Source organism: Macaca fascicularis, chromosome 10 (assembly GCF_037993035.2).
Source record: "Macaca fascicularis isolate 582-1 chromosome 10, T2T-MFA8v1.1".
Classification (NCBI taxonomy): Eukaryota; Metazoa; Chordata; class Mammalia; order Primates; family Cercopithecidae; genus Macaca; species Macaca fascicularis.
In genome coordinates, this window is record NC_088384.1 from 61462082 (window position 1) to 61477335 (window position 15254).

The 15254-nt window shown below is 37.6% G+C and overlaps 1 protein-coding gene across 1 annotated transcript in view; it reads right to left on the reverse strand.

Annotated features, from left to right (window-relative positions):
• The window catches only part of LOC135965294 (ankyrin repeat domain-containing protein 18B-like), an 89338-nt gene that overhangs the window by 55753 nt on the left and 18331 nt on the right, over window positions 1-15254 (reverse strand). The window contains exons 7-11 of the mRNA XM_074003183.1: window positions 14431-14461; window positions 11688-11757; window positions 8390-8480; window positions 1571-1601; window positions 531-600 (exon numbers count right to left, since the gene is read on the reverse strand). Of these exons, the coding sequence (XP_073859284.1) occupies window positions 531-600; window positions 1571-1601; window positions 8390-8480; window positions 11688-11757; window positions 14431-14461 (293 nt within the window). The remainder of the gene's footprint in view (window positions 1-530; window positions 601-1570; window positions 1602-8389; window positions 8481-11687; window positions 11758-14430; window positions 14462-15254) is intronic.

Here is a 15254-nt window from a genome sequence, read left to right on the forward strand (position 1 = left end):
AGAGAAACAGTTTCTCCTAGAAACTATATGATAACACAATAATAAGTTTCTAAGAAGAAAAAGCTCTATGCTATGTGCTGGACATTTTCACAACTAAAAGGTACCAGAGGGGGTCCATGATTACTGCAAATCATTTGATCACTGAAGATTTACAGAGGCATAAATAGTATGAAAGTCTGAAAGTCACAATTGTATGATTTAAAAGTCAAAGTGTTACTATTTATCCAAATAAACCTTAACCAAATTTCATATTTCTTCTATTGGGGGAGCATTTACTAATGCAACTTTCCCGTCACTATTATTTTCCAGTTCAAAGCTCCAACCCGGTCACAGTACTTGTCAATTTTTGTTAGTTACCAAAGTTAAACACATTTTTTGAATCAACTAGCCATATGTATGTTTTTCTCTGACCAACTTTCCATTATCACCATAAAACAATGACAGGTAAACCACTGCTAAACTTGAAAAGTAAATACTATGCAAAACTAGATTCAGAGTGAGAAAATTAATTTTACAAGACACCACTTTACCTTAGTAGCAACACTCAAGTCTTTGTCATCCAATGTAGGCAATGAATCCACACGCAGTTCATGGAAAATGCTTGAAACCAAAAACACACAATGAAAAGAGCAAGTTGATTTCTTTACAATTTTTATAACTGCCAGTTTATATCCAGCTTCCCCCTCAAACAAAAGACATAATCTGGGGAAAGGTCAGTGATCCATATATTAAATAATGATTCTTGATAAAATTAAAATAGGACCTCTGTTCTAAAAAGAGATTTTAGTTACCTATTTCTGCCTCCATCTGTCTAAATCTACAAAATATTCAATGAAAACTGACCTTGAGCTTTATATAACAAATAGTGACAGTCAATATATTGGCAGAGCCTGACAGTAATTTACACACACAAATTATCTGTCCTGAAGCTGAGCTTAAAATTCAATTAATGGATGACATAAATGTTGTTATCTAAACTGGAAGAATAGTGATGACTTAAAACAACTTTTGTAAAACTTCCAGTCCTACGGCCAAAGCTAAGTAGGTTCTGCCCTAAAGACTTTGATGGTAAAAAGAAGATACTGGTTACCAGGGAAATTTTAAAATTCATTAGGACAGATTCTTGGACTAACCACATTCTAACAATAACCTTCAATGAGAGTTTAAGGTATTTAAACTCTCATTAATTTAGGCATTAATTGAATTAATGAATCTGATTAAACTGATTCAGACCTATACCTTGATCCAATGGCTGCAGAGATGTCTATCAATCTATGCTGAGGAGCAAGAGAAGGGATTTGGAAGGCAGACAGGCTGACGGTCAAGTTGTGGGCCAGCTACTTTGTTAACTATGGGATCATGAGGCAATCAATCGACTGCACTAATCCATAGTTGTTTACTGAATAAATAGTAGGTTATAGGAACACAGATGTTGTGATGGCTTTATGAGATGATAAATGCACAGAACATAGTAGGATGTCTAGCCCAGAATACAACGCTCAACAGATATTAGTTTCTTCCATCTCTATTTCCTTAGTTAACATAAATGTTTACATCTATTAAATCCTACCTGAATGCAGATTCATCAGAACTTCCAACATCTATTCAAGAAAAAGGAAAAATGCATTTTAATTCAATAATAAATGTACAGAATATTAAAAGGATAAGAGTGCACAACAACGCATGCCTGTACTCTAAACTATGTGGGAGGATGAGGCAGGAGGATCACTTGAGGAACCCAGAGATTTGAGACCAGCTAGGGAAACATAGTAAGACTCTACCTTCATGAAAAAATGTGCACACTAATGTGTATGCTTTAGATGCTGTTTTTGTTGTTGTTGTTTTGTTTTGGTTTCCTTTTTTTAAAGCATAAGACTGATGCTATGTTATAAAGCATTCCTTTGGGAGCATGCCTGGGACCTTACTAGAATTAACATTAATTATGCCTATTGATAGGTAATTAATGCAGTAAGATCTCTCCCCTTTGTATTTATTAGATGCAAAGAAGAATAAATTTATAAAATTTGGTATCTACATGTAACCTGCAGTATACAAGTCATCCCAGCCACACCCCATGAGAGGGAGTAAAAATGGTATTGTAAGCAGAACAGGTGTGATGAGTCAACAGTGTCAAAGAGCATGATTTCTGGACCAAAATATGAGAGGCCGTTAAAACAGAGTATACAGTAGTACCCTTTATCCACTATATGAGAGGAAAGACATACTTGACAGGGTTTTCTCTGCCTTCACGCCACAGCAACAATCATCTACAAAAAAGGCTTCTGTGACAAAGCGTGGAGAGATTTTCCCCCAACAAGCAAAAATCTTTCCTGCTGATGACAACATTCAATTCTCACACCTTATCTGCAGACACAATCAGATTTAATTTAATTTATAAATTAAACTTTGTCATCCATATGTACGTATAGGAAAAACCAGTTTGTGATTCAGTACTATTCACGGTTCCATGCATCCACTGGGAGTCTTGGAATGTATTTCCCACAGTTAAGGGGGAACTACTGCACTTATTTTGTTATAGCACAACACAGCCTCTCTAGCTCTTCAGTTCAAACTGTTCAGTTTAGGATAAAACACCCTATATCACCAGAAGCCAGCAAAACACAGGAATCAGACCAGAAACAAGAATCCTTGCAAAGACCTTCCAGCCACCAGTGGAGAAGAGCTGAAGAGAGATCGGTGTGTTACTCTGGCTAATACTCTTCTGGGGAAGGTGCTGGGTGGTTTCCTTAGTTGTAGCTATTTGTTCTGCCCTATGTATAACAAGGCCCAAATTCACCTGCCATTTTACCTCCCACAGAAAGAACCACTGGAAACATCACTCCTTTAAGAGCTTATCCACATTCAGAGAGAAGCTTAAGAAACACTGGGGAGGTGTGGCAGGCTGCTGGGCAGTGTTATCTGATGTGAAAAATATATAGAAAGAAAACTATCAATGCCCTTTTACTACCAGAATATTCCAATGCTTGCTCTTCTCCCAACTAGGAGAAGAAAATTCTTTTTCACCTCACATCAAGCAAAACTCCCTTACCATCCCTCATGACAGAATCTAGTTGTAGATGAGTCATGTCATCATACTACAGGCTGTTGTCAACCTCATCCCTCAAAGGAAGAGGATCAGTGAGAAACACATGTATTTACCTATAGCATTCACTGCCTGGTCTTAACTCCAACCGAAGGTAAGTATGACAGACTTAGTGATTCCACTTTTATGAAGTCCAACCCCTTGCGCTTGTCCCCTTCCATTGCTAGAGAGTCTATCTGGACCCACATCATACAGCAAGATACTCCAGTTTGTGCCGTGTGGCACGGCATGGTGTCCTTTCCCTCAACCCTTTCTATTATGTCCCAAACATCTATACAAATCATGTTTTCTGAGTATGTAAAGCACATCTCATCAGCATATATCATTCCTTACAGTGATAAAGAAGCAAAAGGAAAACAAAAAGGACAAGGAACATCTTAAATGACTACATTCAATTACCATGGAGCTTTAATTTTTTAACTATTCAAAAAGATCTCCACTGTACTCTTCTGAAAATAATAAAACTGTGAAGATAGAGTAAAGATCAATGGTTGCCAGGAGTTGCTAGGGAGAAAGTGAGAGATGAACAAGCATAGTATAGAGAACTTTCAGGGTAGTGAAACTGTTCTGTCGATAATATTACAGTAATTGATATATGTCATATCATTCATTATACAGTTGTCCAAGTTCACAGAATGTACAGCATCAAGAGTGAAGCCTGATGTAAACTATGAACTTTGAGTGATTAGAATGTATTACAATGTCTCAATGTAAGTTCATCAGTCATAACAAATGTACCACTCTGGTGGAAAATACTAATCATGGGGGAGGCTATGCATGTGGGAGGCACGGAATATATGAGAAATCTCTGTACCTTCCTCTCAATTTTGCTGTGAACCTAAAACTGCTCTAAGAAATAAAGTTACTGATTTTAAGAAGATATTCACAACTGGGCTCAGTGGCTCATGCCTGTAATCTCAACACTTTGGAGGTAAATGTGGGGGGATCACATGAGGTCATGAGTTCAAGATCAGCCAGAGGAAATGAATTCAAGACCAGTCTGGTCAACATGGCAAAACCTCTTTTCTACTAAAAATACAAAAATTAGCAGGGCATGATGGCAGGCACCTCTAATTTCAGCTACTCGGGAGGCTGAGGCAGGAGAATCATTTGAGCCTAGAAGGGTTTCCACCATTCCCTAAGGAGAGTGGCTCACTGTGTCTAAAGTGTTTACAGAAACAGTGTGGTTACTCTGAACAACTGCTTTCCTTCTAGGAGTCTGGAATTGGGGTACATGTCAGGGAGAGTAACCTCTATAGAAACACTTGGGTACTTAGTCTCTAATGAGACTCTGGTACTGCTAGATATCACTGCACAAATGTTGTCAAAATGTGAGCCTGGGAGAATTCCCAGATCCTGGGAACTCCACAGGAGAGAACTCCTGGAAGCTTGTGCCTGGTTTCCTCCAGACTTGACACATGCACCTTTTTCCTCTACTAATTCTGCTTTGCCCCCTTTCTTGTAATCAAGTAAAGATCTGAGTATGACTATTTCCTTAGTCCTGTGAGTCTTTCTAGTGAACCACCAAACCTGAGGATGCTCTTGGGGAACCTTGACACAAATGCATTGTGTAAGATTTTTATGAAGTTGATATGATATATGTAACTGTAATCAGGTGGTTATTTCACAGAATAGCTTTCCCTAATCTGTTTTCCTTTTCTTTTTTTCCCTTGATATTTGACTTGGAAAGTCTTATATTTCTATATCTATCCAATTGAATAAAGCCATAAAAGGAATAAATGAAACGATAATGTCAGAAAATAATGTGAAATAAGCAGCAATCCTATTTTAACTGAAAAAATAGAAAATCTGGGTGATCGACAATATGTTCTACAATATGAATGTTTCTAGAAAAAAACGAAAAGGTGGTCAATTTTCTGCAACGGAAGTGGGCTTAATTCCTTTTTATAATAATTGTGCAGGTCAGGTGCAGTGGCTCACACTTGTAAATCCCAGCATTTTGGGAGGCTGCGGCAGGAGGATCACTTGAGCCCAGAAGTTCCAGACCCACCTGGGCAATAGAGTGAGACCTCATCTATTACACAAACAAACAAAGAAACAAAGAAACAAACAACAACAACAACAACACCTTCAAAAGAAAATTAGCCAAGTGTGGTGGTACATGCCTGTAGTCCCAGCTACTTGGGAGGCTAAGGTAAAAGGTGAAAGGATCACTTAAGGCCAAGAAGCAGAAGTTGCAGTGAGCCAAGATGGCACCACTGTACCCCAGTACCGGCAACAGAGGGTGACCCTATATCAAAACTAAATAAATAAATAATTGTGTATCAGGCCAGATATAACCACACAAAATTGTAGTCCCAGCTACTATAGGAGGACTGCTTGAGCCCAGGAGTTCAAGGATACAGTGAGCTATGAATGCACCAATGAATAGACACGGTATTCTAGCCAAGGCAACATAGAGAGACCCCATCTCCTATAATACTAATAATTGATTAATTGTGCATCATTCAAGTAAATTCTATAACTGGAGAAAAACATAGTACTATTGAGAATGTACTATAATAGTCTACTACTGATCATAGAGTTCCTCTTTACTTGCTTCTAATCTTATTCTGTGTTTCTCCTAAAACTAAAAAAATGGTTCATCCATTAAAAGCAGTTCATCACAAAACAAGTCAAAAAGATGAAAGAATTGCATCCAAACTGTAGGATGTGTTATCCACCACTTCCTGTGAACAGATTCTTGAGGGATAAGAAAATATTTGAATAACTAAGTTTGTGCATGAACACATTAAGGTCAAATACCCATGACATTATAGTGTGTTTCTGTGTACTAGAGACAAAATGTTCAAAAAGCAATTTAATGAATATACATTAAATTAAAAACTGCCTTCATTAAACTGAGATGATCTTCCCTCAATGCACGAATACCTTCAGAATTCACATGTGAAGCCTTAAATATAGACCAAAGATTTGTATATAATTACTTAAAGTTTTGAGGGTAAATCTTGGCTGCTTCTTTTCCTTGCCTAGGACAGCAACATGACAGAAATATAATGAGGAAAATAGGAATATAGGATTCCTAAAACTCAGTTTACATTTCAATAGTGACATTATGTTTCAAATGCCTGTACCTAAAACAGAAAAGCCTGGATATCACTGTAAACACGTGGGCTGATGAGGAGAAAAGAGACCATTAAACAGATGAGGAAATCAAACCTGAGGGTATCAATGTCAAGGCTAAAGGTGAAGGTACAGAGTATTTTCACTCAACACATCAGAGGCATTGCTGCCAGCACACCACAGATAAATTCCCCATGTCCTGTCGCTGAGGAAATACACAGTTGAGATGACAGTTCAGGTGAACGTGCAATTCACCTCTCATCAAAGACAGTGTTCTAAATTGATCAGCTGTTATACACACTTATGAAATCACAGCTAAATAAAATATTCATTTTTCCCATGACCACATGGGCTACTGCAGCACCTGCATTTCTCCTATCCCCTCGTTTGGCCTTAAATTACAGCTCTTTGATCCCAAACCATGTAGAATCAGTTAAAAATATCAAAATATTTATCAAAAAAGAAAACACTGAAATACCACAGACTTGCTGGATATGAATACACTTTTATATTGCAAACTCAGTGCAGTATTTATTGAAAATGAGAAATTTGGTATTCACAGAATGAATTTTATAATATGATTGCATCTAAAATTAACTAAGTTTGGTATATTATCTTACACTGTAAAGGACATTTATGAAACAGCTATCATATCAAATAACTAGCTGTCTCAAAAAAAAATTAGCCAAAGCATCTATATGCAACTTAATCACATCTTATTCGCTCATGTCAGTGAAACTTCTCTCTCTGAGGCCTGACAGTTATGAAGTGAAATGAGCTGTGGAGTTTACCCCAAGTCTAGCACTCCCTCCTGCCTCCAGTACTCTCCACAGCAATAACCTCTCTTGTGAGACTGGCCATACGCCAAAGCAACTGGAAGTGACTCATCTCAAGTTTACTTGGCTTTAACTCCCAAGAACCAAGCAAATATCTTTCGTTACTCCCTCCTTGTCCTTTCACAATCCCTCTTCCTTTGAAAAAGTGATTTTTAGATCTGTCATCCTGATGCTTCCCTTCCTAGCTGCTTTTTATGGATCATTGTGACCACTGTTGTCATCTGTGTTCAGGAGTAGTATGCACCTGTAATCTCTCTTTTCATCTCATTCTCCTTCCCCTGTGGCTAGAATCATGCTCAGAAATAAAAGGAAATTAATGCTTTCCCTGGATTCTGTTATTTTTTAAATTGCTCTCCAATAGTTCTTTTTCCAGATTTCTCTAAAGGAAGGCTATTCCCTTGTTATTCAGGGCTATGTCCAGTGACCAGCACCAACATCACCTGAGTACTCATGAGAAATGCAGAATCCCATACCTGCTGAATCAGAATGTGCACTTTCCAGAAGCTCCTCAACTAATTCACGACAATTTGAATGCCCTTTTCTACACTGATGTGCTTGCATATTGGTTTACCCTAATTGCCCTGTTTGGCCTAGCATCAATTTCTTCCCTACTATGTCCCTGAATTTAATACTACATTATAAGCCATAATGTTTCTAATGAACTTTTAATCAGGCAATACCATCTCTACTTAATTTCTTCTCCATAAATCACCCAACACTATTCTTTTGAACTATGTTAATTTGGCCTATAGGATACTATCCCATGAATTTACACCATTTTCTATAAAACTAAATTATAGCCATTCATGGCTGACCATTTACGGTGATATTCATCTATGGTAGATAAACCACAGGTCTGTGTGGTAAAGTACCTCAATCCTTAATGCTTCCCCAGTAGTGAGGATGACAGCAAGAGTAGGAAAATGTTACTCTAATTCGCTGACACATTTTCGTACTGGAAGCTCACTTTATCTTCTTTCCTATTTCTAACACCCTGTTCTTCCTTCTTCTACAGATCAATTTGACTTTACCACCTTCCATTACATATACCCGCATATGCTTTTTAAAATTTATTCCGTGTACACTCTGCCCTCTTCATTCTTTCTTTCTCTTTTATTCATTTCCTCCTCCTTCTCTCCTGACTTACCTCAGTTTTTAGAGTATCTTAAAATGGAACTCAGAACTCAGCTCCTTCAGTGGTGCTCCCAATAGAATCAATAGCTGACCCTTGGTTATCACCATTTTAATTCTCCTTTACTTATTATAGTTAATAGGACATTTTCTTTAGCTAGTAGACTATATTAGTGCTCATGTTTTAAAAGAAACATTCCATTAAATGACTTTTAAAACAAAATCCAGTTCTCACCTTCTCCTTTTCCTTTTCCACTGACTATTCCATTGCCTTTTTCATGGGAAGGTCCAGGTAAAGGCTGTGACACATACTTGGGGACCCACTGCTAAGGAAATATCAAGAGTTAGTTTCCATTTAAAAAATTATAATGAGTTGCATCAAGAGATTCTTATCATTCTCTTATTATGAAACTGGGTCTCATTCTGTCAACCCAGGGCTAGAATGCAGTGGCATGATTATGACTCACTGTGGTCTCAACCTCCCGACCTCAGGCAATCTTCCCACCTAAACTTCCTGATAGCTGGAACTACAGGTGCATACCATCATGCCAGGCTAATGTATTTATTGTTACTTTTGTAGAGACAAGGCCTCATTATACTGCCCAGGCTGGTCTCAACCTCCTAGGCTCAAGCAAACCTTCCACTTCTGCCTCCCAAACTGTTGAGATAACCAGTGTGCACTAGCACACCCAGCCCTAATCAATTCCTTTAAATAAACCCCAATGTTGCCCAGACATGGTGGCTCATATCTGTAATCCCAGCCCTTTGCAAGGCCAAGGTGAGTGGATTGCTTGAGTTCAGGAGTTTGAGACCAGCCTGGGCAACATAATGGGAATACATCTCTACACAGAAATACAAAAAGGAGTCAGGCATGATGGTCTGTGCCTGTATCCCAGCTGCTCAGGAGGCTGATGTGGGAGGATCACTTGAGCCTGAGAGGTGGAGACTGTAGTGAACCAAGATCATGCCACTGCAGTCCAGACTGGGGAACAGAGCAAGACCCTGACTCCCCAGAAGTTTCTATTTAAAATGTGAGAACAAAGAGAGAGACAAATGAAAAACAAGCCTAATTGGTCAATGAAATATGAGCTTAAGTCAAGAAAGGAAAGAAACAACAGGAAGTACCATAAAATACATGGAGAAATAGATCTATTATAGAGTGTTTTGGTCTTTCATATCCCGAATAATACTAATTAATATTTATGCTACAATTAGTTTATGTAAGTATTTCTGTGATAGAGTTTATTACTCTAAGACATTCAAGTAGCTAAATATGGTCATCTACCACTACCTTAAAGAACATTATTACAACAGAGGGAAACCTGGAACTTTTCATCAAATTTCCACCCAGGAAAAGATTTGGTCACCAGAATACTAAAGAGTAATGTATGGCTTGAAATGGTATATTTATTAGAACATGAGTTGAGGCTAATAAAACATTTAAGAAATGTTAATGTAATATCACAATTTTAACATTCCAGTTGAATGATACTAGAAAATATATTGTAACCCTCTTTGCTGCTGACGACCTATTTCTAATTTATTTCCTTTTTATTTATGGCATAAGTTCTCAACATAACACATCAAAACTTATACACCTTTAAATACTAAGAAATAATACAAATGTAAGCAATATTTTCAATACAATATTTAATCATTAGACACATTAGATATATTACTTACAATATTCTATTATATAAAAATTCACTTGTCTATTTATTCAGACTAAACATCTATTAAGGCTGAATGTCTCCTGTCTGTAATCTCAGCACTATGAGAGGCTGAGGTGGGCCGAACACTTGAGCCCAAAGGTTAAAGACCAGCCTGGGCAACAAGGCAAAACCCTGCCTGTTCAAAAGTCAGCCAAGCATGGTGACACAGGTCTAATGTGACATAGGACAATAATTTCAACTACTTGGATGGCTGAGGTGTGAGGATCACCTGAGTCCAGGAAAGAGAGATCAAAGTGAGCCAACATCTCACCAGTGCCCTCCAACCTGGGGGACAGAGTGAAACCCCATCTCAAAAAACAACAATTAAAATGCTTCTTACATGGAAGACTGTATTCTAGGCACTCCAGGAGAGACAGAAATGTGTTTACTGACCTCCAGTAGCTTATGGTATGCAGGAGCTTCCAATGATTATTTAAACAACTAAATATCAAAACTTCAAAATTTGAAATTTCAGAGTGTGGTATAAGGACTTTGAGTGGTTATATTATTTTATTTCATTTTTTCAGATGTAGTCTAGCTCTGTCCCCCAGGCTGGAGTGCAATGGTGCGATCTTGGTTCACTGCAACCTCTGCCTGCCGGGTTCAAGTGATTCTCCTCCCTTGGCCTCCTGAGCAGCTGGGAACACAGGTATGTTCCCAGTTTATGTAAGTATTTCTGTGATAGTATTTCATGCCTGGCTAATTTTTCTGTGTGTGGAGTTTTGTTTTGTTTTGTTTGTTTGTTTTTTTTTTTGAGACAGGGTTTCACCTCGCTGGCCAGGCTGATCTCGAACTCCCGGCCTCAGGTGATCTACCGAACTCAGGTGATCTATGCACCTCAGCCTCCCAAAGTGCTGGGATTACAGGCATGAGCCACTGAACCCGGCCAAGTAAATATTTTCAATAAACTACGATGATAAAATTATGATGTTAAAGTCTTACTATATTGGTATTAAGAGTCTCTGCTTCTAGAACTGGTTATTTGCAGCAAAATATGTTATTCAATTAGAGGAAGTGTTTTATATAAACTCTTCATGGACAACTCATAAAACACACAAAAATCCCTTTGCAATACAAATTTTGAGAACATAAATATAAATGTCTACATTTCCATAATTTATATTTTTAAATCACATACATTCTTGTTATGTTGCCCAGGCCGTTCTCAAACTCCTGGGCTCAAGCAATCTTCCTGCTTCAAACTCCCAAGCAGCAGGGACCACAGGTGTATACCACCACACTCAGCCATTTTTCTACAATTTTTAATATTATTTTAGTCTCACTACAGAATAATATAGGTAGAGAAACAATCTCCCCTAGAAACTATATGAGATCAAAATAATAAGTTTCCAAGAAAAAGCTCTATGCTATGTCCTGGACATTTTCACCACCAAAAAGTACCAGAGGGGGTCCATGATTACTGCAAATCATTTGAACACTGAAGATTTATAGAGGCATAAATAGTATGAAAGTCACACTTGTATGACTAAAAAGTCAAAGTGTTACTATTTATCCAAATAAACCTTAACCAAATTTCATATTTCCTCTATCAGGGAAAGCATTTACTAATGCAACTTTCCTGTCACTACTTATTTTCCAGTTCACAGCTCCCACCCTGTCACAGTACTTGTCAATTTTTGTTAGTTACCAAAGATAAACAAATTTTTTGAATCAACTAGCCACATGTGTGTTTTTCTCTGACCAACTTTCCATTATCATCATAAAACAATGACAGGTAAACCACTGCTAAATTTGAAAAGTAAATACTGTGCAAAACTAGATTCAGAGTGAGAAAATTAATTTTACAAGACACCACTTTACCTTAGCAGCAACACTCATGTCTTCGTCATCCGATGTAGGCAACGAATCCACACACAGTTCATGGAAAATGCTTGAGACCAAAAATGCACAATGAATATGGGCAAGTTGATTTCTTTACAATTTTTTATAATTGCCAGTTTATATCCAGCTTCCCCCTCAAACAAAAGACATAATCTGGGGAAAGGTCGGTGATCCATATATTAAATAATGATTCTTGATGCAATTAAAATATGGCCTCTGTTCTAAAAATAGATTTTAGTTACCTATTTCTGCCTCCATCTGTCTAAATCTATAAAATATTCTATGAAAACTGACCTTGAGCTTTATAACAAATAGTGACAGTCAATATATTGGCAGAGCCTGACAGTAATTTACACGCACAAATTATCTGTCCTGAAGCTGAGCTTAAAATTCAATTAATGGATGACATAAATGTTGTTACCTAAACTGGAAGAAAACTGACGACTTAAAACAAGGTAGAAAGATCCACTGTCTCTTTTCCTTGATCTATCTCTCCTTAAAAGACTAATCTGCTTCACTTCAAAATGGCAGTCTTGATTCCTCAGCATGGAACCCACTGAGGAAGGTCCTATTGCTTTCCTTTGCCCTAAATCAGTATAGGGAATCTCCTGCAATATTTGAAATGTATGAAAGCTAAATGTACAAAAGTCAAATAACAAAGGTGTATATTCTTATTGAGAATACTTTTCCCAGAAAGATTAAAACACTAATAATTATAAAATCCCATTATTTTCACTCTATAGGTACTACCTTATTCAGGTCCACATAAGCTAATAAGCCATTAAAAATTTTCATAGGCACTCAGACATCCATGGAGAGAGACTGCAGGAAATACAGAGTCCTGGTAGTTGTACCTCTATTTCTGTAAGTACTATCTAAATATCTTTCTTCCTATGGGCACCCACTTTCAGATTCCACTACTGCAGGGCTCCATGGAAGTCTTCAATCTTCAACTTTTCAGTCTATGAAAGCACAGATTCCGGAAAGGATGGCCTCAAATGACCAGGAGTAACAAATCTCTATATCCCTCATCCTAAAAAGCAAGCCAACTGGAATCTCCGTCACCTTCCCCCAGCACAGACACACTGCCAACTACCCAACTGAACTCCATGACTGATTTGCCAGACAATCATGCCCCTGACCCAGCCTACATGGACATGGGAAGGACATCAGTGAATTGGGAACAGAGGCAGAGGTAAGGAGGCACCTGCCCTGTACCACATATCTATGTAGTTCAGCAGTCTCCAGCCTCTTAGTACTCCAGGGGCTCTAAGCCACCCCTCTGTAAGTCAGGATGGAAGCAGATGATACCACATTTCTGTCTGCTGCAGACACTCCTCCCAGTGTCTCAAAATGTTTTAGCATATTTCAGTAAAAATCGTCAAGTTTGTCGGTCCTTGATTAAAAAAAAAAAAAAAAACAGAAAAAAAACAGCAAACTTTTTAGAGCTCCCTTGAACCTTCTATTGTAATGTGCCTTTGTAGATAATTCCCAAATTTCTTGTGTCTTTCATCATTATAATTTATCTTTATCAAACTTGTCATAAACCCCAATATTTTCATCTCTTAGTGAAGACTTCATACTCCTACACAATCCAGTGTTGTTTCTCTTCAAACGTGGCTTTCCCCTGCTCATTCCATTATTACCTACTTCCATTGGGTTCACCAGCTAATTCCATTCTCATTCTATCCACTGTGTGCACCAGACTCACTCCTGTTTCTACTGGGCTTTAAAATGAGTTCAAATCTCATTTCTGCCAATTGCTATGTCTAAAAAAAGCATACTAATCTCTTTGAGCCTCATATTCTCTATCTACAGAATCACTTAACCGGAATATTCAACACAGGTAAAAATACTAGGAGGTATTTTAATTCATTCTAAGATTCCTTAACATTCTGTAATTCTATGTCCTCTTGATTCTGTCTATAGGAAAACTGGGAGTACATAGACAGCAGAATTGGAAAAAAATAATAGAACAAAAGAAACACAAAAAAAGCAGAGGGGAAAGCATTAAAAATCAAGACAAGATTATAGAAAAGTCATGGAAAAAGAAACAAGACTTAAAAAAGTATTATGGAAGTCAACAGAACTCCTGGCCTAAATGGAAAACCAAACTGGGAAGTCAAATCATTTCTCTCTAAGACTTGCCTAAACTTACTTTTGTAAAACTTCCAGTCCTATGGCCAAAGCTAAGTAAGTTCTGCCCTAAAGCCTTTGATGGTAAAAATAAGATACCGGTTACCACTGAAATTGTCAAATTTATTAGGACAAACTCTTGGACTAACCACATTCTAACAATAACCTTCAATGAGAGTTTAAGGTATTTAAACTCTCACTAATTTAGGCATTAATTGAATTAATGAATCTGATTAAACTGATTCAGACCTATACCTTGATCCAATGGCTGCACAGATGTCTATCAATCTATGCTGAGGAGCAAGAGAAGGGATTTGGAAGGCAGGCAGGCTGACGGTCAAGTTGTGGGCCAGCTTCTTTGTTAACTATGGGATCATGAGGCAATCAATCAACTGCTCTAATCCATAGTTGTTTACTGAATGAACAGTAGGTTATAGGAACACAGATGTTGTGATGCCTTTATGAGATGATAAATGCATAGAACATAGCAGGATGTCTAGCCCAGAATACAACACTCAACAGATATTAGTTTCTTCCATCTCTATTTCCTTAGTTAACATAAATGTTTACATCTATTAAATCCTACCTGACTGCAGATTCATCAGAACTTCCAGCATCTATTAAAGAAAAAGGAAAAATGCATTTTAAATCAATAATAAATGTACAGAATATTAAAAGCATAAGAATGCACAGCACTGCAGGCCTGTACTCTAAAGTATTTGGGAGGATGAGGCAGGAGGATCACTTGAGGAACCCAGAAGTTTGAGACCAGCTCAGGAAACATAGTAAGACTCTACCATCATAAAACAATTGGGCACACTTTTGTGTATGCTTTAGATGCTGTTTTTGTTGTTGTTGTATTTGTTTTGTTTTGGCTTTTTTTTTTTTAAGCATAAGACTGATGCCATGTTATAAAGCATTCCTTTGGGAGCGTGCCTGGGACTTTGCTAGAATTAACATTAATTATACCTATTGGTAAGTAAGTAATGCAGTAAGAACTCTTCCCTTTGTATTTATTAGATGAAAAGAAGAATAAATTTATAAAAACGTAGTATCTACAAGTGAACTGCAGTACACAAGTCATTTTAGCCAAACCCTATGAGATTGAGCAAAAATGGCATTGTTAGCAGAACAGGTGTGAACAGTGTCAAAGAGCATGATTTCTGGACCAAAATATGAGAGGCCGTTAAAACAGAGTATTCAGTAGTACCCTTTATCCACTATATGTGTGGAAAGACATACTTGACAGGGTTTTCTCTGCCCTCACGCCACAGCAACAATCATCTACAAAGAAGGCTTCTGTGACCAAATGTGTGGAGAGATTTTCCCCAACAAGCAAAAATCATTCCTGCTGATGACACCATTCAATTCTCACACCCTATCGGCAGACACAATCAGATTTAATTTAAT